General features: G+C 43.5%; 1 protein-coding gene across 2 annotated transcripts in view; it reads left to right on the top strand.

The window, feature by feature from the left end:
* C1QTNF2 (C1q and TNF related 2) overlaps positions 1 to 16,280 on the top strand; it is a 110,660-nt gene extending 94,380 nt beyond the window's left edge. Inside the window, exons 2-3 of one of the 2 annotated variants that reach the window (XM_082256864.1) lie at positions 1,869 to 2,075; positions 15,624 to 16,280. In XM_082256864.1, coding sequence (XP_082112990.1) covers positions 1,943 to 2,075; positions 15,624 to 16,279 — 789 coding nt within the window. In that variant the 5' untranslated portion in view covers positions 1,869 to 1,942 and the 3' untranslated portion in view covers position 16,280. Of the gene's footprint in view, positions 1 to 1,817; positions 2,076 to 15,623 lie in introns of both variants that reach the window. The other variant, XM_082256863.1, reaches the window with a different exon arrangement.
* Positions 16,281 to 27,696: the final 11,416 nt, after the last annotated feature.

The following is a 27,696-nucleotide window of genomic DNA, read 5'->3' as shown; positions in this document are numbered from 1 at the left end:
GTAGGATGGTAATTTTAATTTCCATCAAATAATGTGGCATCCTTTCCTTCCTAACACATTACCCAGTCCATATCAGTATAGATATCCAGCATTTTTAATTATTCAAGCAAGAAAAATTGTAATCAGCAAGAGAGGCCATCAAGCAAATGTTTCATTGTAAATTTCATTAACGTGATATTAAACACACACTGTTTAATTAATATTGTCCCTTCTATTTCTGTATGTGAATGATGGCACTGTAATTATTTAAATTAAAAAAAAAAAAAACATTTAAGTACCCTTTTCCTAATCATTATACAGCGATCACATGATCCAGCTCTTACCCAGTCTGCAGGAAAACATCAGCAGGAGGAGCTTCTAGTCCTCTGCTGCTGGTCACATGTTCAAAATATAAAACAAAACAGGTCTTGGAATGCAGAGTAAAAATAATTAAATAATATCAATAAACTGTTTTAAATTGTCATATAAATATATATTTGAAATTAAATTTTTATTATTTTGTGGAAATAACATGGTGTGGGTGTATTTCTGCCAGTCACAGACTGTGTCACGTCCCTCCAGCCTCTTAGAATAAGAGGGAGGTGAAGCCACCATTAATGTACAGGTAATATCCTGCCCAAATTGTGTTTAGCTGGGCTGCTCAGATGAGATAGGGAGGAAATGCTCAGCATAGAAACTCACTGAAAACTGAGCATTTGCAGAGAGCCACCACAGCTGCAAAACCCCTAGCTGAATTGGGGACATGAACAGAAGGTGGAGATAGAGAGCAGCAGGATCAACCAAGTGGTTTGCAGAATACAGAAAATCTCATAGTGATTAAGTGAGTGTAAACAGCATATAATATAGCATTTATTGATAATGTGGATTTAGTGACACTTTAATTAAGGCCCCTTTTACACTTGTGCAACTTGTCTTGCAACTTTGGACATCAGAGTTGCACGACATGTCGTTCCCCATGTTTTCCAATGATAACCATTCATATATGCGCAACATAAAGTTGCAACAACTTCAAATTAGTTCATGAACTACTTTGGTCCAACTTTCATGCAACTTGAGGGCCATAGACTTAAATGTTACCCTCAGAAGTTGCATGAAAGTCATACCTGAATGTTATACAATGCAACTTGTGTGCAACAATTGTCCATTAAAACTGGTCAACGCCAAAGTCATATCCAAGTTGCACCCATCCAAAGTTGCATCAAAGTTGCATTCCAAAGTCGGCGCAACATTGGAGTCTAACAAGTATGAAAGGGACCTAAAGCCCAATGAAGCTAGACCCAGGAGCATGTGTTTTGATAGCTGAATAGTAGCTTGGTCTTATATCCATTTTCCTTCGAACGGTGGCATATTAGTAAGATTGTGTCTATGCTATCGGCAATGTAACCTCCAGACTCATGGTGGCACTTGCATCTATCCATAGAACTGATGTTAGCACTAAATAACCTTATTAACGCAAGTTGACAATAGTACCCATCAACATAGTACCCATGAACCCCTTGCATTCTGCCACCAGAAACTGATAACAGCAGTCCCCCTTTCCTTGGAAAGATTACAGCACAAGTATATTCCTCTTGATTGATGACATACATATGGCAACTCCCCCTCAGATAACATTTTGGCATTCCCGCTAATCAACCAATTTCTCCTGTTGATACCAGTGGCATGCCTCTAAATGTTCCTGCACAGCCAATGGATAGCTATCTTATCTATTGAGCCACGTTAATTATCCCCAGAAATAATACTCATGCAGTCTTTCCTTGGCTACATTAATTTCCAGGTTTTAACCTGTATTCTCTTTTTCTCTCATTACTTTATAGGTTGAGAAATGATTTCACTCATGGTTCTGATTTGGGTTTTTCCATGTGCAGCCAATAACCTGCTCACAAGTTCTGCAAAAGGAGAGTTACGGTATTCCAAAGGCAACTCTGAGCTTCTCTGCAGCATGCCAGGACCTCCTGGACCACCTGGAGTTCCAGGTCATCCTGGATCCACGGGCACTATTGGAAGAATGGGCTTTCCAGGGAAAGATGGCAAAGATGGAAAGGATGGGGATAAAGGAGAAAAAGGAGATGATGGTATGCTACTAAAATGTCTCCTTTATTTTTTCTTGACTACACATTATTATAGAACAATCTCATCCCACATGGCATAAGAGATACTTGGAGTAAGATTCATATTAAAAAAACACAAAGGTGACAACAAGCTGAACATTTTTTTTTTTTAGTTTGGTGTGTGTAGTTCCCCCTACAGGGGCCGCTGGACAGACCTCCCTTACCTGTTCAGAGGCTGCCAGGCCCAGGTACCAGTTTTAAGATCACACTAGCAAAACACTAGGGGTGTCTTTTTGAAGATTTACTGCAACACAGGTGGGTAGGGGGATGAGGGTGCAGGATACTCCAAAACACACACAGGCATCAGAGGACAGATTCTCCAGCAAAGTCCTGCTGGAGGTAGAGGGGACAGCCAGCTAGTCTGAGACTCTGTAAATGCAGTAACAGTCACTGTAGCAGCTTCTGGTGTCTAACCCTCAAAGCACAAGCACACTTGGAGCTCTAGACAAAAGGTTTTAAGAGACAGCTCCACAGTCAGCTTTCTTGAGACACTCCCAGTTAAAAGAAGGTTCCCTCTTTCAGACGAGCTTTCACAGACAGTGTCTTCGAGCAATTTTCTTTATGTTCAAGTTCCTCCAAGGCCCTCAGTCAAGCACAGGCTGGGGCCTAATAGCTCTTCTGCTACACAGGCTGACTACCAGGGGCAAAGGCCCCAGGAGAGAGAGAGACTCTGAGCAGACCCCCCCAAACACTTATCTTTTGGATTGCCTGGGGTCAGATAAATATGTATAGCATTGGAACATACTGTATTCCTTAACTGCAGTGTGATCTTAAGAAAGATCCAGAGCCTTTAGCATTCTAGAAGACCAATCAATACAGTGGCGGTTTTAGGCACGGGCGGATGGGGCAGCCGCCCGGGGCGGCATCACATGGGGGGGCGGCACTCAGCACACGAACCTGGTGGAGTAAAAAGAAAAATCATCTGTGCTAGCCTGTGCCATGGCCGGGACTTGTCTCGCGCAGTGGGAGAGGCAGGAGGGGCTGTCTGACCTTATAGCTTGTCTCCCTGCGCTGAGTGCAGCTGTCACAATCCTCTTCATGCTCAGGATGGCCGGCGGGCGCCCTGCGATTGGGCGAACTGTGGTGGGGGCTGGCCTCTGTGCCTGTCCAATAGCCCTGCCCGCAGCTCCGCCCTCGCAATGACTTTGAACAGCGCGCGCTCAGATTCAGCAGACAGCCTTCAGCTACGGACTTCCTCCTCAACAGTGAGTCAGTGACAGTGTGCAGTGTCCGCCGACAGTGGGGGAGAGAGCAGAGTGAGTCAGACTTGTCAGACTGTTTTGCAAATGAATCAACCCGTTCTCATGCCATGTCCTCTGTTAAGTTAGTGAAAGCTAGCCATAAGGAGAAGATAAAATGGAGTCCAAGAGAGGGAAACAATGGATAAAGCTGTCACAAATCTTTTTAACCGCTTGCAATCCAATCTTGTTGCCTCTGTCAATAACTGGCTTTGTCCCCAGTAAAAATACTTCACAGAAGATTATTCAGATACAAGTGCAATTACTTTCTGGAGCTCCCAGTGCACAGTCAGTAAGGTAACAAGGCAAAGACTGAAGAGCATTATATTTCAAGAGAACAGCTCTTATTCATCTCTGTTCCTGTGTGGCTCAGCACATGTCCAGTGACCTATCTAGATGGTTATTTAGGCATTTCAGTGTATATATTGAGATTTATAGGGATACTTGTGCAGGCATTGGAAGCTGTCATTTTTCTGTAAGGTACATGTTCTTGTGGGAATAATATGCTTTATCAGCAGGCACATAACTAGAAATGAGAGAACCCAATAGCAAGCTTATTAGAAGCTCCAAGGCTGCCATCTCTGACCGGCTATTAGTCTGGCAGTATTTTTGATCTATTGTCTTCTCTTTTTTTTTCTTTCTGAGTCCCTGACCTGGAAAAAGCATGCAGCTGATTTGCATGCTTGATGCAGAGCCAGAGTCACTGAATCGGAAAGAACTGAAGCCATTAGATCATTAAGAAAGAGAATGCTGCTCCACTGAAAAGCAATCCATTCTCAGATTGCTTTTCAGAGGCATTTACAGACAGTATGGAGGCAATGTCACCTTTTCACTGCTAGTTTTTTCTCCCTATATGCACCACCATTGTGCTGCAACTGCATGCAGTGCACATGGTTGCAGCAAGGCCCCATTCATCAGTAATGCCCACTAAACGCAACAGGGGGTATAATTTCTGCAGTTTATGAAGTTTTGTCATGTTATTTTTTTGGGGGGGGCGCCGGGAGGGAGTCTCGCCCGGGGAGCAATTTAATGTAGAACCGCCACTGAATCAATATCTCTGATACCTGACAGTTGCCAAAGAGTATTTGATTTCATCATACATATCCAAGTGTTTTTTTATACTTCAAATGCTTATTTTTGTGATAACAGTTATGATTCTTTTATGACTGATACATTCAAATCATATTCTAAGTATACAAAGCAAAACCTTTATATCACTGCCAAGGACCCAAAGCAAGGTTTAGTGTGTCACAGGCATAGTGGTGCACTGTTCCTCTTTGCAGCATTGCTTGCAGAAATATGATCTGCATGCACAGAAAAGTATAGAACTTACTTGGTTAAAGCACGAATAAACTCATGAACAATAATGTAATACAATACAGCTTAGATGTGGTTTGCTACATTTGTTTTCTTTTTCAGGCTAAGGGCATTTTCAGCAAGTGCAGAGAATCCCTGTTGATCTTGCCAGAAATGCGGTGTCCTAGGCACTTCCTGTGACCCAACAGATTGCAAGCAATCTTATCTTCATATCTCATCAGTCCCATGTAATAAAGAATGACAAAGGCAGACATGTTTGAAGTTCACCCTGGGTGGCAACCAAGGCTTCCTCTTTAGATACAGTGGGGGAATGAACATACCCACCTAAGAACAGACAGTGGGGTTGCCTTTCTAAAGGCAAATTGACTGTGCACTATAAGTGCACTTGGAAGCGCAGTTGCTGTAGATCTGAGGGGGAGATCTGGAATGAGGGGAAGCTGTGCTGATTTCTATCTTCCAATCAGGTGCAAGGAAAAAATGGGATTTTTGACTTACCGTAAAATCCATTTCTCTGATGTTCATTGACGGACACAGCTCCTTGTATTCATAACCATTGGGTTTACTGCCCCCTACAAGAGTATGACACTAGGCAGAAAAAAAATCTGGGCAGTCCCAGAAGGTATACTCCCTCTCTCTGCTATAGCCACTCAGTTTTTTTAACAAGCTGTGTCAGGAAAATAATAACTCCGCAGAGGGGTGGGTGCTGTGTCCATCAATGAACATCAGGGAAATAGATTTTACAGTAAGTCAAAATTCCCACTTTCTCTTTCGTTCATTGACGAACACAGCTCCTCGTATTCATAACCATTGGGAGTGTTAAACATGAAGGGTGGGAACAACCAAAAAATTCCCAAGGCTAAACATTAGCTAACCAGGCAACATGGGCTCAACCAAACAACTGGAGCCCAAAACAATACACCCTCAAAGAGGATCAGGTCCTCTTAAACAGCAGCCTGCAAAACCTTGCGGCCAAATCCGCAGATGCCAACACATCCATCTTAAAAAACTTTGTAAAAGTGTGCCCCGATGACCACTGACGCTGATGACGAAAAGGCCCAGGAGGCACTAAGTGCCCTAGTAGAGTATGTCTTGACAGGGAAAGAAGGAACCTGACCCCTGTCTGATCCATCTGGAAATGGTCGCAGAGGAAGCGGACAACCCTTTTTGAGGTCCATCCGTGAGCAGACATAGGGAGTCTGACTTCCTGAAAGACTCCGTAGCTGACAGGTACACCCTAATTGCCTGGACTACATCCAAGACATGCAAGACAATTTCCTTCAGATGTTAAGGCCTGGAACACAGGGAAGGCAACACAATGTCTTCATTCAAATGACAGTCAGAGAAAACCTTAGGAAGGAACGATGGACAGGGGCGAGGAAATACCTTATCTCTGTGAATCACCAGGTAAGGTGAATAACAGGGTAACGCTGCCAGTTCCGACACCCTGCGTGCAGAAGTGATAGCCACTAAAAAGACAACCTTCTAGGACAGTGTAAGGAGGGGAATCTCCTGAATATTTTTAAAAGGAGGCTTCTGCAGAGCTGAAAGCACCAAATTAAGATCCCAAGGCGGAAACGAAGCCCGCACTGGAGGAACCAAATGTCAGATACACCCTGAAGAAAGGTACGCACCAGGGAGTGGAAGCAGACCACCAAGGCTGACACCTGGCCCTTGATGGTACTCAAGGTCAATTTCTGTTCAACCCCTGGTTGAAGGAAGGTTAAGATCCAAGCCACTGAGAAGGAGTGAGGATGAACCCCAAGAGACTCACACCACGCAATGTATGTCTACCATGTACAATGGTATATCTTCCTAGAAGTATATTTCCTAGCTTTCAACAGAGTAAGAATCACCAACTCAGCTAAACCCCTATCCTTCAGCACCTGGCATTCAACAGCTAAGCCATCAAAGCCATTGACTGTAAAGCAGGATGGAAGATCAGCCCTTGGGCAGAAGTTTCTCCCTGAGAGGAAGTTTCCAAAGAGAGTCTGTGACCAGCAACACCAGATCAGCCCGGTGAGGCCAGTCCAGAGCCACTAAGATGACCAGAATCTCTTCTGCCTCAATCCTGCATAGAAGTCTGGGCAGAAGCTTGAGAGGAGGTAAATCAGCTGATACTGACCCCACGAGGCCACCAGCGTCTCTGTGGCGCCTGCTAGAGGATCCCTTGACCATGCTTCAAACCTCTGCACCTTTCTGTTGAGCCGAGATGCCAACAGATCCGCCTTGGGGGTGCCCACCAGGGACAAAGCTGATGAAACATCCCTGGATGAAGGGACCACTCCCTGTGGTCCAACTCCTGCCAACTGAGATAATCCACCTGCCAATTTTCCACCCCAGGAATGTGTACAGGGGAGAGGGCTGTAATGAACCATTCTGCCTACCTTAGAATGCTGGCTACCTCCAGAGCTGCAAGGACACTTCTTGTGCCCCCTTGATGACTGACATAAGCCACAGTCGTGGCATTGTCTGATTAATTGCGCACTGGACAACCCTGAAGATGATCTGTCCAATGATCCAAACCCAGTCTGATCAATCAGAGTTTCAAGACATTGATCGGTAGTCTGGAGTCTTCCAGCATCCAGATCCCCTGAGCAGAATACTTGCCAAGGAAACCTCCCCAGCCAGACAGGCATCCGTGGTGATCACTGTCCAATACAAGGGGAGGAAGGATTTTCCCAGCCGAAGCACTGGAGAACGGAGCCACCATATCAAGCACTCCCTTGTTCCCCAACTGAGTCGCATCTGATTTTCCAGAGACTGGGGAGTCTTGTCCTATTTGATCAGAATCTCCCTTGCCGGGACCACGTATGGAACTGTGCAAATGGAACCGCCTCAAAGGTAGACACCATCAGGCCCAGCACCCGCGTGCAAGTCCAGAGGGATGACAATCTATTGAACAGCAGGAGGCGAATTGCAGCCTGCATTTTTTGGAGTTTGTCCAGAGAGAGAGGAACACTTTGGCTAAGGCTGAGCCCAAAGTCAGGCCCAAATAGTCCAGCTTCATGGACGGAACCAGAGAAGACTTCTGGAAATTCAGAATCCAGCCGTACTCCCACAGATATCATATTGTGATCTCCAGGTTGTCCACCAGAGCAGAGGGAGACTCCGCTCGCAGGAGGAGATCATCCAGGTAGCCCAGTACCACGATCCCCCATTTGCATAGCAAGGCTAGCACCGGGGCTAACACTTTTGTGAAGACCCAAAGAGCAGGGGCGAGGGTAACGCCACAAACTAATAATGCTCCTCTCCCACAGCAAAGCGGAGAAAACACTGGTAACTGGCACATATTGAAATGTGAAGGTAGGCATCCTTGATATCGATAGAGGTGAGGAAATCCCCCTGATGCAGGGATGCCACCACCGTTCGAATGGACTCCATTCTGAACTTCTGTACCAGCACAAAGCAGTTTAGCACCTTGAGGTCCAGGATTGGGGACTGTGAACAGGTTTGAGTATAAACCCTGAAAATGTTCCGAAGTTGGAACCGGGACAATCACCCCTTGAAGGAACAGGTCTTGTACCACCCAAACAGGTCCTGTAAGTGGTCTGGGGACAGGCGCAAGTTGGAAGGAAAAAACCTTGCCGTGGGACAAGAGCAAAACTCGATCTTGTAGCTGGACTGAATGATTTTGTGGACCCACTTGTCTTGCACTAGGGAAGTCCATGGGTCCAGGAAACCAGCGAAGATGTCCCCTCACCCCCGATACAGGTGAGGGCACACCTTCATGCTGAAGGAGCCTTGTCCACGGGTCTGGAGAAGCCCGATCTTGGCTTGCCAGACCAGGTTTATTTGGATCCTCCTGAAGACCCCCAGAAAGGCTTTGAGCCTGTGTCAGTCAACCCTGAGAGACGAAAAAACTTCTTATGAGCTGAGAAGGAGGGCCCATGTCTACGACGAGGTTCCTTGCCCTTAGTAGAGTAGAAAAGTACTCATCCCCCCTGTGAGACCTTTAATGATGTCATCCAGGGTAGCTCCAAACAGGCGATCTCCTTGGAAAAGAAGATCAGTCAGGAGCTGTTCCCCCTCCAGGGTAAGAGCTTAGCCCACTTTGTCACAGTTTGCGACACTAAGCCAAAGGTGAATACCGGCCTCATTGCTGAACAAGCCAGAGTGTACATATTGTGGGCCACAGCTCCCGCCTTCCGGTCAGCCGGATCCTTAAAGGCAGGGGACTCTGCAACCGGAATCATGGTTGCCTTGTTTAATCTGGAAACTGGAGTGTCCACCATCAGCGGCACAGTCCACTTCTTAACAAGAGACTCCTCATAGGTGTAACGCCTAGTAAAGTGCTTAGGGACCCCACAGGGACGCTTTGGTCGTCCCCACTCTTTAATGACAATTCTGTCCAAATAGGCCGAGAAAGGAGACACCTTTGCCGCTCTGGATGGCTTGTGAGTGCCAAAGGGTACCTGTGCCTCTATCGCAGCTTAAGCTGCGTCCTCTATCTTCAGGGTCTCACACACAGATACAATCAGTGCATCCACCAGCACCTTTTCATGCGCGATTGCAGACATGGAGGAATCATCCTCATTATCAGAGGATTCCAGGCACGTGGTTGGAGACCCAGCAGGGTGACCCACGTCTGCGGCAGCCGGATAGGATTCAGGATCTGATGAGATAGATGAGGCAGGGGGAGGAAGGCGGGGGGGCATTTTTGCTAGGGACACAAGGGACTCCAGGACCGCCGGCAGTGCATGGATGGATGGTTGGGACCTGGAAGGCCCTGTGGCTTCAGAGAGGGGATCAGGTGCTGAAATGTGATCCAAAGACTCCATGAGTCACCAGGGGGACCCCACAAAAAAGTGTCAAAACACTGCTAAGGGACAACCCCTACCACGCTGGCAGCACCACCCGGTCACCAGGCACAAAGCACCAGCGATCCCCAGCAGAGAGGGAGAGGACCCCATCAGACTCACCACCCGCAGAGACAAGCACCTGCAGCCACCAGGATAATCTGCACTACATGTGTGGTGATCAGGAAGTAAAATTATCCAGGGGATCGGGAGGGCTCCTACTGCCAAAATCGCCACCCACAGGGCTCCACTGTCATGGCCGCCGCTATTTTCATTGGCAAACCGCAGCAAAATACACAAACATGGCCACCGAGTCTAGAACACACAGGCTACAACAAAATGGCAGCCCCACACGGCACCATGCGGCATACAGGGACCTAGGATTGGGAGACCAGGCCTCTAGGACAGATCCAGGCAGGCTGGGGGGCCCTGGCAGGAGCCCCCAATGGTACAGCCCCCCACCCACCCCCCCACAAAGTCGATCCTCTGGTCGCCGGTGGCACACCCCCGGCCCCCATCGCCAGTCAGCTCTCTGCCCCCACCCCAGGAAAGTGGGCAGACCACCCAAAAAGCCCCAGCGTATGTGGAAGGGGTAGCAGGATGAGGGACTCTGCGAGGGGGGGTGCCTGCGGGAAGAGGGGAAGAGTCCTACTGTCCGAAGGAGGGGTCCACGTCCATTCCAAAACCCTCCAGGGGGAGGGGGTGGACAGCTACTCCCCATACCAGGAACCAGGCAGGCACTGCCCCAGACAGAACCCCTTTCTATGGAAATGGGGGCAGGGCTGTTGGCCAGGAGGAGCGCTGGGACTCAGGCTGAGATCCGGTCATATGCGACCTCGCAAAGTGTTTAACTCGCAGGCCAGCCCACGTCCAGTGGGGTCCAGAGGGGCTATGTCGCAGCTGACCTAGCGCTCGCTGGCCAGACTGGGGTGACCACTGGATCTAGTTATCCAGCCCGTTGCCCAGTCTGGCAATTGATTGATAATCAGACTCAACCAAATGTATTCCATACTCTTCAATGCAGATCATGTTTATGCATCTGAAGTATGGAAGATATCACTTGAATGTGTAAATAAAACTTGAAATCTGGTTATTATTCCCAAAAGGTAAATTTAGGGGGGCAAAAACAAGCATTTAAACAGCTCTTTTCCATCTGGTGATGGAATTGATCTACCAAAAAGTACTGTATGTGAGATATTTCCTGGTCCTCTAGATCTCTGCTGGTCATGGATCTTCACTGTCCCCATACTTGATTATTATTTAAAATCTTTGGTCTGTCTGTTATTATTCTATTAATTCAGCGTCCTGATGCAAGAAACCATGAAGGGCCCTCCTGACCCCCGTTTGGGGCCCTTCCCTCTGATTCCGGGGCCCTTTATTACAGTCCTGCAGCTGGACACTTTTACATGTTCAGCAGCAGGCCCCCTTCTTTCTATCTTTGCCCCCCTCCCGCGGTCCCACCACTGGTGTCAGTAGGGCTGTGAATTGTGTCAGTATGGTAGTGGACTTTGGCAGAAATGCAGTGGACATGGTCAGTAGGGCAGAGGGTGGGATCAATAGCTTTTATTTTATATTATAATTTCATAGAGTCCCATTGGGGGGCTTTGGTGAAAAATCAGGAGTCTAAACAGATCTTTGATGTTTCACCTTTGATACAGAGAAAGGATATTGAGGACACAGCCCTCAATCTCCATCTCTGAAGCCTCAGCTGCATAGAATGAATGAACTGGAATAATTCTGTACAGAGCTTCCCATTCATTCACAAACTGAAGCATAGCCAACACAGTTTACTGTGCTTCAGTTATGAATGGACACAGGAGCGATCAAGACCAATGACATTTACCGGCCCCTTCTCCCACTCTCCATCCCAGGGGATAAGGGGGATAAGGGGGGCAAGGGGAGCAAACAGGGGCTTGGGAGCAGCAGGGAACAAGAAACCTGGATAGGAGGGGTAGCATTTAGAGAAACCCATGCTCTCCATTTTCCTCCTGAAGCTTCTGAATGCCAGCGGGAGGGAGAGGAGGAGAAGCTGGCTTTCAGCAGGTGCTAGAGGAAAATGGAGGGCATCGGTTTTGCTATATGCTGCCCCCACCTCCCCACTTATCCAGGTGTAGAACCAAATATGACAGGGGAGCCGCGCAGACCTCCTGAAGCATAGAGGCCAGGTTGCAATTGCGACCCATATTGTTAAGCCTCTGCATCAAATATTATTATAATACAGGATTTAAAATATATAGAGCCAAAAGACTGCACAACACTTTACAAAATGGAGGTAAACAGTAGTTACAAAACAATTCAATACAACAGGAGTCAGAGGGCCCTGCTTGCTAGAGTTTACAATTTAAAAGGAAGGGTCAAGTGACTTAAAAAGGTAATAACCGTGGGGATCAGCTGATGGAAAAAGTAAAAGTTCAGTTTATTAAATGGAGGCAGGATAGACCTCTCTGAATAGATTGTTTTTGAGGGATCGCCTAAAGGTAGGTAGACTAGGAGATAGTCGGACAGACTAGGGTAAGGTGTTTGAGAGGATGGGAGAGGCTCTAGAAAAGTCCAAGAGGCCAACATGAGAGGAGGTAATGAGAGATTGAGAACAGGAGGCCTTGTGAGAAGCAAAGAGAACAGTTTGGTTGGTATTTTGAGACAAAGTTAGTGATGTAGCTGTGGGGGGGAGTGGTGGATGGCTTTGTAGGTTGTTAGTATTTTCAATTTTATTTGTTGGGTGAGCGGAAACCAGTAGGGGGATTGGTAGAAAGGGCTAGCAGACCCCAAACAAGTCAGAGGTATTTCTGAAATAGAAGTATTCATCAAGGAAAAATGAGAAAAAAATCTTCAAGGAACCGGGGAAGCTAGCCGGAAAAAGTTGAAGGCTGTATTTCATGCCAGTTGAGGCATTATTACAAATTGCTTAATTAAAGTTTACTTCTGCATGTGGTGCGTTGAATGTCTTCAAGTTGAAACAAATATACAGTGGGTACGGAAAGTATTCAGACCCCCTTAAATTTTTCACTCTTTGTTATATTGCAGCCATTTGCTAAAATCATTTAAGTTCATTCTTCTTCCTCATGAATGTACACATAGCACCCCATACTGACAGAAAAACACAGAATTGTTGACATTGTTGCAGATTTATTAAAAAAGAAAAACTGAAATATCACATGGTCCTAAGTATTCAGACCCTTTGCTCAGTATTTAGTAGAAGCCCCCTTTTGATCTAATACAGCCAGGAGTCTTTTTGGGAAAGATGCAACAAGTCTTTCACACCTGGATTTGGGGATCCTCTGCCATTCCTCCTTGCAGATCCTCTCCAGTTCTGTCAGGTTGGATGGTAAACGTTGGTGGACAGCCATTTTTAGGTCACTCCAGAGATGCTCAATTGGGTTTAAGTCAGGGCTCTGGCTGGGCCATTCAAGAACAGTCACGGAGTTGTTGTGAAGCCACTCCTTCGTTATTTTAGCTGTGTGCTTAGGGTCATTGTCTTGTTGGAAGGTAAACCTTCGGCCCAGTCTGAGGTCCAGAGCACTCTGGAGAAGGTTTTTGTCCAGGATATCCCTGTACTTGGCCGCATTCATCTTTCCCTCGATTGCAACCAGTCGTCCTGTCCCTGCAGCTGAAAAACACCCCCACAGCATGATGCTGCCACCACCATGCTTCACTGTTGGGACTGTATTGGACAGGTGATGAGCAGTGCCTTGTTTTCTCCACACATACCGCTTAGAATTAAGGCCAAAAAGTTCTATTTTGGTCTCATCAGACCAGAGAATCTTATTTCTCACCATCTTGGAGTCCTTCAGGTGTTTTTTAGCAAACTCCATGCAGGCTTTCATGTGTCTTACACTGAGGAGAGGCTTCCATCGGGCCACTCTGCCATAAAGCCCCGACTGGTGGAGGGCTTCAGTGATGGTTGACTTTCTACAACTTTCTCCCATATCTTGACTGCATCTCTGGAGCTCAGCCACATTGATCTTTGGGTTCTTCTTTACCTCTCTCACCAAGGCTCTTCTCCCCCGATAGCTCAGTTTGGCCGGACGGCCAGCTCTAGGAAGGGTTCTGGTCGTCCCAAACGTCTTCCATTTGAGGATTATGGAGGCCACTGTGCTCTTAGGAACCTTAAGTGCAGCATAAATCTTTTTGTAACCTTGGCCAGATCTGTGCCTTGCCACAATTCTGTCTCTGAGCTCTTCAGGCAGTTCCTTTGACCTCATGATTCTCATTTGCTCTGACATGCATTGTGATCTGGAAGGTCTTATATAGACAGGTGTGTGGCTTTCCTAATCAAGTCCAATCAGTATAATCAAACACAGCTGGACTCAAATGAAGGTGTAGAACCATCTCAAGGATGATCAGAAGAAATGGAAAGCACCTGAGTTAAATATATGAGTGTCACACCAAAGGGTCTGAATACTTAGGACCATGTGATATTTCAGTTTTTCTTTTTTAATAAATCTGCAACAATGTCAACAATTCTGTGTTTTTCTGTCAGTATGGGGTGCTATGTGTACATTCATGAGGAAGAAGAATGAACTTAAATGATTTTAGCAAATGGCTGCAATATAACAAAGAGTGAAAAATTTAAGGGGGTCTGAATACTTTCCGTACCCACTGTATGTCAAAAGCCACCATTTAATGCTCAGTTAGAGCTGGCAAAAGTACATGAATCTTTTGTGATGTGAGCCTCATGTTAACCTTCTGTGCAGCAGTTACCAGACTGGAAAAAGGATAAGTGACTTTCTGAATGAGTCTATGAGGCTATACTGCAATGCACAGTATTGTCTATCAGTGTGCTGTGGGTCTATCTTAGGATTGCACAACTGTTTTGTAGACTGTAGAGAGATCTTGGGAAGTGCTGTACAGTCTCATAGGCTTACAAAAACTTTTGGCAGGTATAACAATTCCCATATATGTTTTCCAATTATTTGATCAACTGTTTGCCTGGCATTCAGTATTAAGTTTACTTTCTGAAACTACTCTTCTTTAAACAAGTTTAGCACCCTCCTAGGTAGGTGCTAGTGAGAGAGTATAGTTTTTGGCTCTATCTGCCTATCAGAGGAGCAGCAGGCAAATCTATATTGCTGTCTGCCTATTAGAGAGCAGGATCTGTTAGTGAAGTCTGCTAATTGTGTTCAGTATGTTATTTATGTCTAGAGAGTGTTTCACACTGGTCCAATAGGTAGGCATGTTGGACAGTGGGAGGAAACCTGACAATTGGATGCATAGGCTTTGGTACAGTCCTGGTGATTGACAGGGGCGGGTCGCCTCGGTGCATTCTGGGATACTGTATAAAAGCCAGGAGCACATGTGCTGCGGGGTCTTTGGCTGGAGAGCAGAGTCCCGGAGGGAGGGGGCGGCTGCCTCCTCCTCTGTAGCAGTGGCACGTGGTCGCAGGAGGCCGTCCTGAAGGCTGGAGGAATGGATGAGAGGAGCTGAACCCAGAGGTCCAGGAGAGCTGACTGAAGGGGGGCACTGGAGACCCTGGAAAAACAGTATCTTGAGTACAGGGACTCACTTCAAGTGACCTGACCTGAGGGGGCCACCCAACGTGTAGGATAGTCAGAGAACGGGTGTCAGCAGTAAAGAGAGAGAGAGCATGCTGAGGAGAGTGTCCTTAAGACAGTCAATAATTCACCAAGTCGTCTTAGGAAAGAGACTTAATTCTAATTCACCTTTAGTGGCAGGGTGAATGAACAGCCTGGCTGTACCTGAAGATAGGAGTCGTCAACCAATTGTTATTTGGAGTATCCCACTATTCTCCTATCCCTAATTTATCAAATAAAATACAAAACAACTATATACCCCTGGACGGATTATTGACTGAGCCAAGAAGTAAAGTGATAAGACTCGAAATGTCAAAGTTGCTATTGGTAACCCAGGGGGACCTGTAAGTGTGAAATCCAGCCGTCCTCAAGGGGGCAGTGCTACACGAGAAAATAAACTAAACAGGTCATCTTTTTTTTTTGCCTTGCTGCACTGTGACATATTGGCCATGTCTTTTTGTTTGTTTTGTATTGTAGCTTGTTATGTTTTCTATCAATAAAAAAGGAAAAAAGATTAAAAAAAAAAAAACAGGAAATCTTAACAGGGGCTCCCAACACTTTGTAATAAGGCTAAGCTGTAAGCAATTGTAATACTATACAACAAAAACAGTAATCATTTATGTTCTGCAGGTACTCCTGGCAGAGTTGGAAATCCAGGAAAAGAAGGTGGTAAGGGTAAGCAGGGAGCCATTGGACGAGCTGGCCCAAGAGGTCCAAAAGGTATTCGAGGTGATCCTGGGACACCGGGGGAAACAGGAAATAAGGGACCAAAAGGAAAGAAAGGCGAAACAGGGATGCCTGGACCATGTACCTGCGGCTCAAAAAAAGCAAAGTCAGCATTTTCTGTTGCCGTCACAAAAAGTTACCCGAGAGAACGGCTACCTATTAAGTTTGATAAAGTTCTTATGAATGAAGGTGGACACTACAATGTCACTAGTGGCAAATACTTATGTAGCATACCTGGTACTTATTTCTTCACATACGACATCACCCTGGCAAACAAGCACTTGGCTATTGGGCTAGTTCACAATGGCCAATACAAAATCAAGACTTTTGATGCCAACACTGGAAACCATGACATAGCATCAGGGTCTACCATTCTTCCTTTGAAAGCTGGAGATGAAGTGTGGCTACAGATTTTTTATTCTGAACAGAATGGACTTTTTTATGATCCATACTGGACAGACAGTTTGTTTACAGGTTTCCTCATCTATCCTGAGCAAGAATATCTTGATGAAAAGAAGGATAAAAAGAACATGATCAAGGAAACAGCAGGTGTGAGTTGAGTTGAACTGAACATTCTTGCCATTGCAAATGCTTGTTTGATTTTCTGTAAAGCAACTGGGAGTTGTAACCTTTATGTTGGTAGAAACATGTAGCTTTCAAGCATCCAGTATGCTCAAGTTAAACAGCGGTTAGTACTATGTGAAAGGTCATCTCTATCTATAAGTGACAGCAAAAATGAATTGTTTTATTTATAAGTTAGTAATAAGTAATTTAGAATTCCTTTAAAATAAATGGTAAATGTGAATCTTACTATTATATTGTCAAAGTATTTCTGTATTTTAAGTGTATGTACACCCTAGCAATGAACTTATTAACTGCTCCAGGTGTCAGTCCTTCAATCACACCTCCACCATGCAGCAAGGGTGCTGGCTCTGAAAGCAAACTGTAAAAATAGAACTGCACACCAATGCAAACACCTTTATTAGGTAAAATAGTCCATACAGCAACAAAAAGGTACAAATGACAGCAGCATCTGATGCGTTTCACATCCTTTACTGGCGCTTAATCATAGCTGAACGAATCACAAACTCAGAGAACAGAAATATATGCAAAGATATGTAAATTAAAATCAAAGGTGTACCGCGCTATGGATAAATATAATGTGCTATACCTACATGCAGCTGTTCAAAAAATGTGGTGGTGACCAAATTTCTAAAAATACAGTGCCAAATACGAGCGCAAAGAGGTATACAATAATAAATATAATAAATAAATAATAAATACCACTCATAAATGAATAATATTAAAGTGCAACATGCAATTCATGTGCAATTCATGTGCAAATAATATCCTGTGGTATCCCCACTACGGGGTTATAAATATTGGGATCAGTGGAAAATTAGTGCCAGTCCAATATAAGCAAAGATAAACAGTGGTAGTCCAATAAGTAAGTATAAACCACAAAAAGTCCAAAGGAGTCCCAAAAAGTGCTTAAGTGCCAAAAGGAAAGTGCAAAATCATGCCATCAATCCAGTGCTGTGAATAGGTCCTCCCCCTCTGGATGTTCAACTTACCGGACTGAGATGACCCTTAAGCTATATAGCCAGAAGGGTCGATAAAGCTTGTGTCCCAGTAAGGAACTTGATATAGATATCCTTAGGGATAAGGTGTCTGTGGCTCTCAGTATTTCTCAGTATGAGAATGGAGTGTCCCGGCTACAAATGCTCAGGAGTCCCTCTCCAGCCAGCTTATTAAAGCGGAGTTCCACCCAAAAGTGGAACTTCCGCTTTAGGGAGTCCTGACCCCCTGACATGCCACATTTGGCATGTCATTTGTTTGGGGGGGGGAGCGGGTACCTAGTTTTGACAGGTACCCGCTCCCACTTCCGCTCGGAGCGCCGCGGCGCCCTGAACGGAAGTTCTCCTCTCCCCCTCCCTCCCTGCAATCTTCTGGGACACGTCAGAGGTCCCAGAAGATTGCAGGCCAATCACGGCGCGCAGCGCGACTCGCGCATGCGCAGTGGGTACCCGGCTGGGAAGCCGCAAACTGTAACAGCCGGGTGCCCACAGCAGTGATGCCGGCGCCGAGGGAGAGGATCGAGGCTTCGGGCGGCCGCATCGCTGGACCGTTGGACAGGTGAGTGAATGGCTGGAACTCCGCTTTAAAGACTGTCTGATCAGCAGCTCAAAGACCTCACAGGTAGGTGACAGCCACCACCCAAACAGGGAGAGGCATTATGTAGTCATAAAAGATCTCAGAATACAAAACACGAAAAATGATGTAAGAATGACAAATAAGAAGTAAAAATTTAAATACCCAAAATGGGTTCATAATTATTGCAGGAATGCTGAGAGAAATGCATGTATATATTTGTAGATGGTAACTCACAAATATATAAAGCCACAGTATACATCCCCACATTTAAGATAAAATGGGGGGGGGGGGGGTGACTAAGAAAGAGTGGGTAAAATCAAATCAATCAAATTCAAACAAACCCTCTGCATTCGAGCAACAATGAATAAAATTATACAGAAGAACCCCACAAAAAAGGAAAAACAAATAATAAAATAATTTCTGATACAAAATCACAGAACCACATATATAAATGCCATAAGAGAATACTGAATTAATAAAACCAAAAGTATATAGTATAGTAACAAATGGTTACTCGTAAAAATAGGATACATCCCATTCGAAATTCAAACCTTTTGACTTCCTAGTATTAAGACTAAAAATCCAAAATACCTTTTTTCCATAGCATCCTGAACTTTTCACCCCCTCTAATTGGCAATGAGATTTTTTTCCAGTCCTTGAATTACGAGACTGGAAACCTATTTATTGTGATGTTCATTCCAGCATTTAGACACATTAGTGGCATGATTCCGCTCTATGTCATAAAGATAGTCCTTAAGGTAGTCTCTCAACCTGCGGGTTGTCTGACCCACATATTGAATGTGGAAAGAATCACATGTAATAACATAAAACAAATACTTGGTATTACAATTAATAATTGATGAGATCTTAAACATCCTGTCAGTGGAGGCTGAATGGACCGTATCGCCTCTTTTGATATAGGGGCAATAGGAACATCCACTCAAACCACACCTGCAAGTACCTTTAAATTGTAACCAGTGCGAATGAGGTCTGGTGCTGGCAAGCTAGGGGACAAAACTTTGTCCAAAGAGGGGGCTTTGCGGGAAACCGTCCTGATCCCCTTAGATATTATCTGGGCATAAATCAGATTATTGGATAACACTGGAAGATATTTAAGGACAATTTTCCTAATTTTATCAAATTCTAAGCTGAAGGGAGTGAAAAAACAGAAATGTTCAATTGCTGAGGACCGCCACCATGATTATCCCTCTGCCTAATATTCTTATTTTGATTACTACTTTTATCCAATAGCAGACTATCATGTGGAGTATCCTCAGCAATTCGAATAGCCCTCTTAAGGATGTGTCTGTAGTTTCCCCTATCTTCAAATCTGTGCATCACATGAGCAGCCGCTTTCTTAAAGACTGTATCATTACTACAAATACATTTCAGTCTAAGAAACTGGCCAATGGGTATCCCCCTTACAGTATGTATAGGAAGGCTAGAATCCACCTTTAAAAGGGTGTTACTGGTGGAGACTGCCAGGTCCAAGGATGTGGGACCTCTCCCACCACCCCATGAAAAGGTTGACTAGAGATGGGGAATAGAGGCTTGTGGCATCACAAGTAATCCATCTATATTCATCACTCCACACAGTTATTTAATTTACTCAAAAGCTGTTTAGCATCCCTGAGGAAGCCTGGTAAATTTGACAGCAGGGGCTGTAGTTGATGATCAACCCATAGACCCAGGCTCTCATTGAGGGACCCGATGCCCACAACTATGGGTCTTCCCGTTAGGGGATTTACCTCTTATGAACTTTAGGGAGATGATGGAAAACAGGCATGACTCAAAAATTCCAGGATTAACATATCTCTTTCTTCTTGTGAAAAAAACCCCCACAGCAAATGCCCTATCCAACAATGTAGATAATTCCTTCCTGAAATGTGGCATGGGATCCCCCTAAAGCCTATGATAGGTGACTGTATCGAATAACTGGCGTATTGTTTCTTTTTCTTAGACTTCTGAGTCCAAGACTACAACCGAGCCCCCTTTGTCTGCATTCCTGATGACTATACTACCATCCTCATTAAGGCTCCTAAGCACAGTCTTTTCTGGAGCAGTAAGGTTATCCAAAATAAAATCACCATGGGAGTTGCGGGCTAAATTAGTCAAATCCCTCTCCACAAGTTTTTGAAAGATCCATGTCCATAACCCGTGAGCCGACAGGGTAAAAATCTGATCCTAATTTAAATGGACAATAGTATGCCCATCCACCCGGTCCCCAGGGCAAGGACATGATTCGTCAGCCAACTCGACTAAATCATTTAAAGCGCACACATCAGAGAATAATTGGGGAGAGGGAGGACACTCACCCATGAAAGATGTATCCTCCAAAATACCCTCAACACCACCTGGCTCATTAACCACTTAAAGACAGGAAGATTTGACCCCCTTCCTGACCAGGCCCTATTTTGCGATTCGGCACTGCGTTACTTTAACAGAAAATTGCACGTGCGATGCTGTACCCAAATATAATTGACATCCTTTTTCCCCCACAAATAGAGCTTTCTTTTGGTTGTATTTGATTACTTGTGCGATTTTTAATTTTTGCGCTATAAACCGAAAAAGAGTGACAATTTTGGAAAAAAAAAAATATTTTTCACATTCTGCTATATAACATTCCCAAAAAAAAAATTTAAAAATCAAAATTTTTTAACATTTTAGGCCAGTTTGTTTTCTGCTACATATTTTTTGGTAAAAAAAAAAAAAAAATCGCAATAAGCGTATTTTGATTGGTTTGCGCGTTTACTAACTACGGGAAAGATTTATGTCATTTTTAATGTTTTGTATTTTTTTACTAGTAATGGTGGCGATCTGCGATTTTTTGCGGGACTGCGACATTGTGGCGGACAGATCGGACCCCTAACTGACATTTTTGACACTTTTGGGGGGACCAGTGACATTACTACAGGAATCAGTGCTATAAATATGCACTGTTACTGTAATAATGAAACTGGCAGGGAAGAGGTTAACCTATGGGTGATCAAAGGGTTACATATGCCTCATGCTTACTGACGTGTGGGGGTTCTGTGACGGAAAGACAGAGATCGCAGGTTCATCTATGCTGAATCCTGTGATCTCTCCCTGTCTGTCACTGAGAAGATCCGCCTGCTTTGTTTACATAAGCAGATGGGTCTTCTCACACTTTCCCCACGACGATCGTGGAAGAGAGGCGCCTCTCCTCCCCTGGCCCGACTCCTGCTGTAGGTCTAAGTCGCTGGACCAAGGGGAGCCACACTGCCACAGTAGGATTACTGTCGGCAGTCGGCAAGTGGTTAAAGTAGTGCTTCTTCAAGGTTAGTGTATGTGCAAATTTATTAACATCAAGCAATGTCCCAAATAAATCAAAATGCTTTTAAATATTGTCTTTACATATCTTTGCATATATATCTGTTCTGAGTTTGTGGTTCATTCAGCTATAATTAAGCACCAGAAAAGGGTGTGAAATGCGTCAACTGCTACTGTTGTCATTTGTACCTTTTGTCGCTGTATAAACTATTTTACCTAATAAAGGTGCTTGCGTTTGAATGCAGCCATCCAGATTCTTCTATTTCTACAATGAACTTTGTAAGCTGAAACTTTCTCTACTATCTGCCTGTGACGTACTCTTATCAGCTGGCATTGTTTCCAGCTCTCTATGGACTTCGGATTACCCACCTCCCATGTTACGAAGAGGAAAGGGGGAGGTGTTTTGTAGTCCTTTCCTAAGGTGTCAATATCGCTCCTCAAGAGATACATCATGCTGAGTTACTGCTGTCACCCTAGGGCACAAAGGGGGAGGATTTACTAAAACTGGTGCCCAATAATCTGGCGCAGCTGTGTATAGTAACCAATTAGCTTCTAAGTTTTATTGTCAAAGCTTAAAGCGTAACTCTACTTTTGTTGAGAAAAAAACATTTCCTTCTGGGAGATCTATATACAGTCAGGTCCATAAATATTGGGACATCGACACAATTCTAATCTTTTTGGCTCTATACACCACCACAATGGATTTGAAATGAAACAAACAAGATGTGCTTTAACTGCAGACTTTCAGCTTTAATTTGAGGGTATTTACATCCAAATCGGATGAAAGGAGTAGGACTTACAACAGTTTATATATGTGCCTCCCACTTTTTAAGGGACCAAAAGTAATGGGACAGTTGGCTGCTCAGCTGTTCCATGGCCAGGTGTGTGTTATTCCCTCATTATCCCATTTACAAGGAGCAGATAAAAGGTCCAGAGTTCATTTCAAGTGTGATATTTGCATTTGGAATCTGTTGCTGTCAACTCTCATAATGAGATCCAAAGAGCTGTCACTATCAGTGAAGCAAGCCATCGTTAGGCTGAAAAACAAAACAAACCCATCAGAGAGATAGTAAAAACATTAGGTGTGGCCAAATCAACTGTTTGGAACATCCTTAAAAAGAAAGAACGCACCAGTGAGCTCAGCAAAACCAAAAGACCCGGAAGACCACGGAAAACAACTGTGGTGGATGACCGAAGAATTCTTTCCCTGGTGAAGAAAACACCCTTCACAACAGTTGGCCAGATCAAGAACACTCTCCAGGAGGTAGGTGTATGTGTGTCAAAGTCAACAATCAAGAGTAGATTTCACCAGAGTGAATACAGAGGGTTCACCACAAGATGTAAACAATTGGTGAGCCTCAAAAACAGGAAGACCAGATTAGAGTTTGCCAAACAACATCTAAAAAAGCCTTCACAGTTCTGGAACAACATACTATGGACAGATGAGACCAAGATCAACTTGTACCAGAGTGATGGGAAGAGAAGAGTATGGAGAATGAAAGGAACTGATAATGATCCAAAGCATACCACCTCATCAGTGAAGCATGGTGGTGGTAGTGTCATGGCGTGGGCATGTATGGCTGCCAATGGAACTGGTTCTCTTGTATTTATTGATGATGTGACTGCTGACAAAAGCAGCAGGATGAATTATGAAGTGTTTTGGGCAATATTATCTGCTCATATTCAGCCAAATGCTTCAGAACTCATTGGACGGCGCTTCACAGTGCAGATGGACAATGACCCGAAGCATACTGCGAAAGCAACCAGCGTTTTTTAAGAGAAAGAAGTGAAATGTTATGCAATGGCCAATTCAATCACCTGACCTGAATCCGATTGAGCATGCATTTCACTTGCTGAAGACAAAATGCCCCAAGAACAAGCAGGAACTGAAGACAGTTGCAGTAGAGGCCTGGCAGAGCATCACGAGGGATGAAACCCAGCATCTGGTGATTTCTATGCATTCCAGACTTCAGGCTGTAATTGACTGCAAAGGATTTGCAACCAAGTATTAAAAAGTGAAAGTTTGATTTATGATTGTTAATCTGTCCCATTACTTTTGGTCCCTTAAAAAGTGGAAGGCACATATACAAACTGTTGTAATTCCTACACCTTTCACCTGATTTGGATGTAAATACCCTCAAATTAAAGCTGAAAGTCTGCAGTTAAAGCACATCTTGTTTGTTTCATTTCAAATCAATTGTGGTGGTGTATAGAGCCAAAAAGATTAGAGTTGTGTTGATGTCCCAATATTTATGGACCTGACTGTACATTACAAGAATTTTGACAAACTTTGTTGCAGATTTCTACCTTTTGTTATTCAAAAGAAATCCCTGTGTGTTTGTGCAGAAGTGAGTGTAATGGGAGTGGTTTCATAACCATCAACCAGCTGCTGCACCCCCAAAGCTCTAATAAGGAAAATTGCAGGGCCTGCATCCCTTTAGATGTGTTTTCATATTGGGAGGATCATAACAAAAATTGTCATTTTTGTTGCAGGGGATGCCTGAAATCCAATGTGGACTTCTAGGAAAATCAGTGAGTTAATCACACAAGCAGGAAATTAAATATCTAGGGGGTGTTCTGTACACATTGTGTGTACAGTACACCTACAGGTAGCCATAATTTCACAGAAAATTACAGAGCTGTAGATTAAAAAGGAAAGGTAAATTTTTGATACTATTCAATTACAATATGATTTATGTCACAACTGTAAATGCTATACTTTTATTTATTTACTATTTTTTTTTTCTATAAAAGTGGAGCAAGGCCTCTTTCACACGAACGATCCGATCAGATCCGCCTGTCAGTTTTTTAGGCAGATCTGATTGGATTCTCCATGCATCCCTATGGGGCAGCGGATGTCAGCGGAGACCTGTCCGCTGACACCCGCTGCCATCCGCATCCGATCCTGCCTGTGAAATCCGGACGCATGGAAACCCTATTTTCCATCCATCCAGGGCATCGGATCGAATGAGAGCGGACAGGCAGTCCGCTCTCATCCAATTCCCCCATAGAGAGCAGCGGGGCTCTGACACCATCTTCTCAGCGGATTGATCACTGAGCAGAGAACGGTCCACACCAGACAGCGGACCGTGTGAAAGGAGCCTAATGGGCCATACACACTATAAGATTTTAGGAAAACTTTTCCTTTAGATTTACCAAAACCATATAATATGAGGTCAAACACTTTCAATTTGTATGCAATCTGGCAGGCCCTTGAACTACATAGAAAAGGTAAATCTGAAGGAAAAAGTCTTCAGAAAATCTTATAGTGTGTATGGCCCTTTACCCTTTAATTGAACAAGCTAAAGTTAGAAGCTGATTGGTTACTATGCACAGCTGCACCATATTCTGTTCTGATTTTAGTAAATCTCCACTAAAGCCTTATGCCCCATACACACGTGCAGATTATCTGCAGACTTTTGTCTGCAGACTTACCTTTTCTATGTAGTGCAAGGGCCTGCCGGATTGCATACAAATTGAAAGTGTTTAGGTTTGACCTCATATTATATGGTTTTGGTAAGTCTGCAGATAATCTGCACGTGTGTATGGGGCATAAGGCCGGTCATAGATGGTTAGAATCTCGGCTGCTTCAGCAGGGGCCATCCAAAATTGTATCCATCTATGGGCAGGCTGGTTGTACTGAATCCAATCCATTGATTTTTGTCAGATTTGTTTCAGGTGATCACTGCCAGCGGCGATCATTGTGTTATTCCAGCAGGGAAGGCTCCCACCTGTGGTGGAAGATAGGAAAACAAAATAATCTATGGGATGCTTAAACCACGAGGATAAATGGTGACAGGCGTTACTGTTAAAATGAATGGGTATTTGCAAATGCTATAATGGCATTATTTCTACAAAGCATAAAAAAGGGTAAATTAGCATAATAAGAGTAGCACAAAACAAAATACATGAAAAGGGTATAACTTATATAACCTTTATCACAGAATTCCATATCTGCCAAGGGCTAAAATTTGATTAGTTACTATCAATGCCTCCAGGCACTTTTACCCCCCCCCCTTCTTTTAATTGAAGGTCACAGGGCTTCACCTACATTTGTAAAACCTACCACTGTGCTTTATAAATCTTCCTTCTATTTAGGTTTTGGTTTAACAAGGATTTTGATTCCCAGTGGATTTTAAATAGGGTCCAGAGTCAGTGTTAAACTAATAAAAATTTTTTGACTTTGCTGGTTACTTTTTAGTTGCAGTAACAATGTAAGAGTGTTTTCTTTTTCATAAATGTCATAGCATTTTTCCTGGGTCAGTACACCTAACATTTAATCTTTGTGGCACAGAACAAGAGTTTAGAATGTTAAGGCTTTAAAGTTTATAAAAACCCAAGAACAAAAATGTAATACATATCAGTAAACCAGTTATTTGTAGTAGTGACTAAATTCCTTTTCTTCAGGTTTTCTCCCATTTTCATATGGTGATCCTGCCAGTAACATACTAGCTGTGCTTGGGTGACAACTTTCTCCCACCTTACTGTATCTATAAAGGAGCAACGTTGCCACCTTAGAACAGGAAGTGTGTTAGGATTAGGTTATGGAGAGGAGGAGAGGGTGAGGAGTTCGGTAGTCCACAGAGGTAACCTGGGCATGGCTGATAATAGAGAAAGAGATGTACACCGCTCAGGCAGTTTGGAACTTCACAGCCAGCCTTGGGTGCAGGACCTCGGATCGCCACCGCAGACAGGATACAAGAGAAATGGCTGCACACCAGCCAATAGCTCACGATGAAAGGCTTTATTGAACAAGGATGCAAGGTACAGCAAAATGGATGGTAGACATGTTTCACAGGACTCACAGTGTGCTTGTTCACTACAACAACTGCAACAGAAGATCCAATTTAAATATGTGAGTTACAGGTGTGTCCACTTAATCGAAAAGTCTGTTGCTTCCATTCTGCTACATGAGACAATCAGATAAAAGCAACATAGCATTTGGCATATAATATATATGTATATATACACACATGTACATATAGCAGGCATAGATCTATATTTAACATATACCCATATTGCACAGACATAGGAACAGAAAATCAACAATCATTTATAGTGACAAAAAGAATTTATCTGAAAAAATGTATATATGTAACAAAAGAATATGTGTACATGTATATAAAAAAATAAAAAATAGTGTCTTGTGAATATATGATTACAGAATAAAGAATAATAAAAACCATTGGTTAGAAAAAAAAAAGAGAAAACGTGAATTAAATATAGACTATAAAAATAAAATGAAATGTGATGATGAAATATAAAATAGAATCATCCTAATACAAAAGTATAAATATCTAATCCTGAAAATATTAAGTGAATAAAACGAAAGTGTCCAAATAGCACATGAAATAATCATGTTTAAAACGAAGCCAACATATATGTATCAAATCCTAATATTAAATGCTAGTAAAACCATAATTAGATGTAATAAAAACACTTAATGGAGAGAAACAACTCCAAAAAAGGACAAAAAGCCAGAAAATGAGATAGACCAAGCTATTCATATAGACACCCAACTCTTGCACACTATTTTTAGAGGCAATTCTATATGCTTAATGAAGACATGGGAGGATGATCGTAACGATCAATCTGCTTCCAATCTAGTGTGTGGGGAAAGAAAAACCTGTCTCCTTCCAATCTGATATAGACACCCAACTCTTGCACACTTTTTTTAGAGGCAATTCTATATGCTTAATGAAGACATGGGAGGATGATCGTAACGATCAATCTGCTTCCAATCTAGTGTGTGGGGAAAGAAAAATCTGTCTCCTTACAATCTGATATATAGACAGTAAAAAAATAGAATATATAAAAAATTATTATGGCACCAAGAACATGGTTAAAAAACCCGAAATAATCCTATGAATATTTGTGTGTCAAATCACATTATAAGGAGAGTATGCCCATATATCTTATTAGTAATAATCTATTCATAGTAGTGTGTAACATCCCATTCATGATTTAAGCCATAGGGAATCCTAGTCTTAAAGAAAAATATCCAAAACACATCCCGTTTGCATAATAATTTTAACAAATCTCCTCCTCTTTTCGGTGAATGGATTGTCTCTAAAATCTGTGCACCCACCACAGACGTATAACCTCCATGGTGGTTAAGGAAAGGTCAAGCCACATTTGTAGAACGATTTTTGGAAATACTAAATAGATGTTCATAAAATCGGTCTCTCAGGCGTCTAATCGTGCATCCAATATATTGTACATGACAAACTTTACATGTTACAACATATATGACGTATGTAGTGTTACAATTATAGAAGGATCTAATCTTATGTTCTTTATTATTGCTGTATGACTGAACTACATCGCCTTTTATGATGTGTGCACAACAAGAGCAATCCCCACTACCACATGGGAAGCAACAGACTTTAAAATTAAGTTGAGTGGACACACTTGTAGCTCACATATTTAAATTGGATCTTCTGTTGCAGTTGTTGTAGTGAACAAGCACACGGTGAGTCGTGTGAAACATGTCTACCATTCGGTTTGCTGTACCTTGCATTCTTGTTCAATA

The sequence above is a fragment of the Pelophylax lessonae genome (assembly GCF_965119305.1).
Source record: "Pelophylax lessonae genome assembly, chromosome: 4".
Lineage (NCBI taxonomy): Eukaryota > Metazoa > Chordata > Amphibia > Anura > Ranidae > Pelophylax > Pelophylax lessonae.
This window is presented reverse-complemented; position numbering and strand designations above follow the sequence as displayed.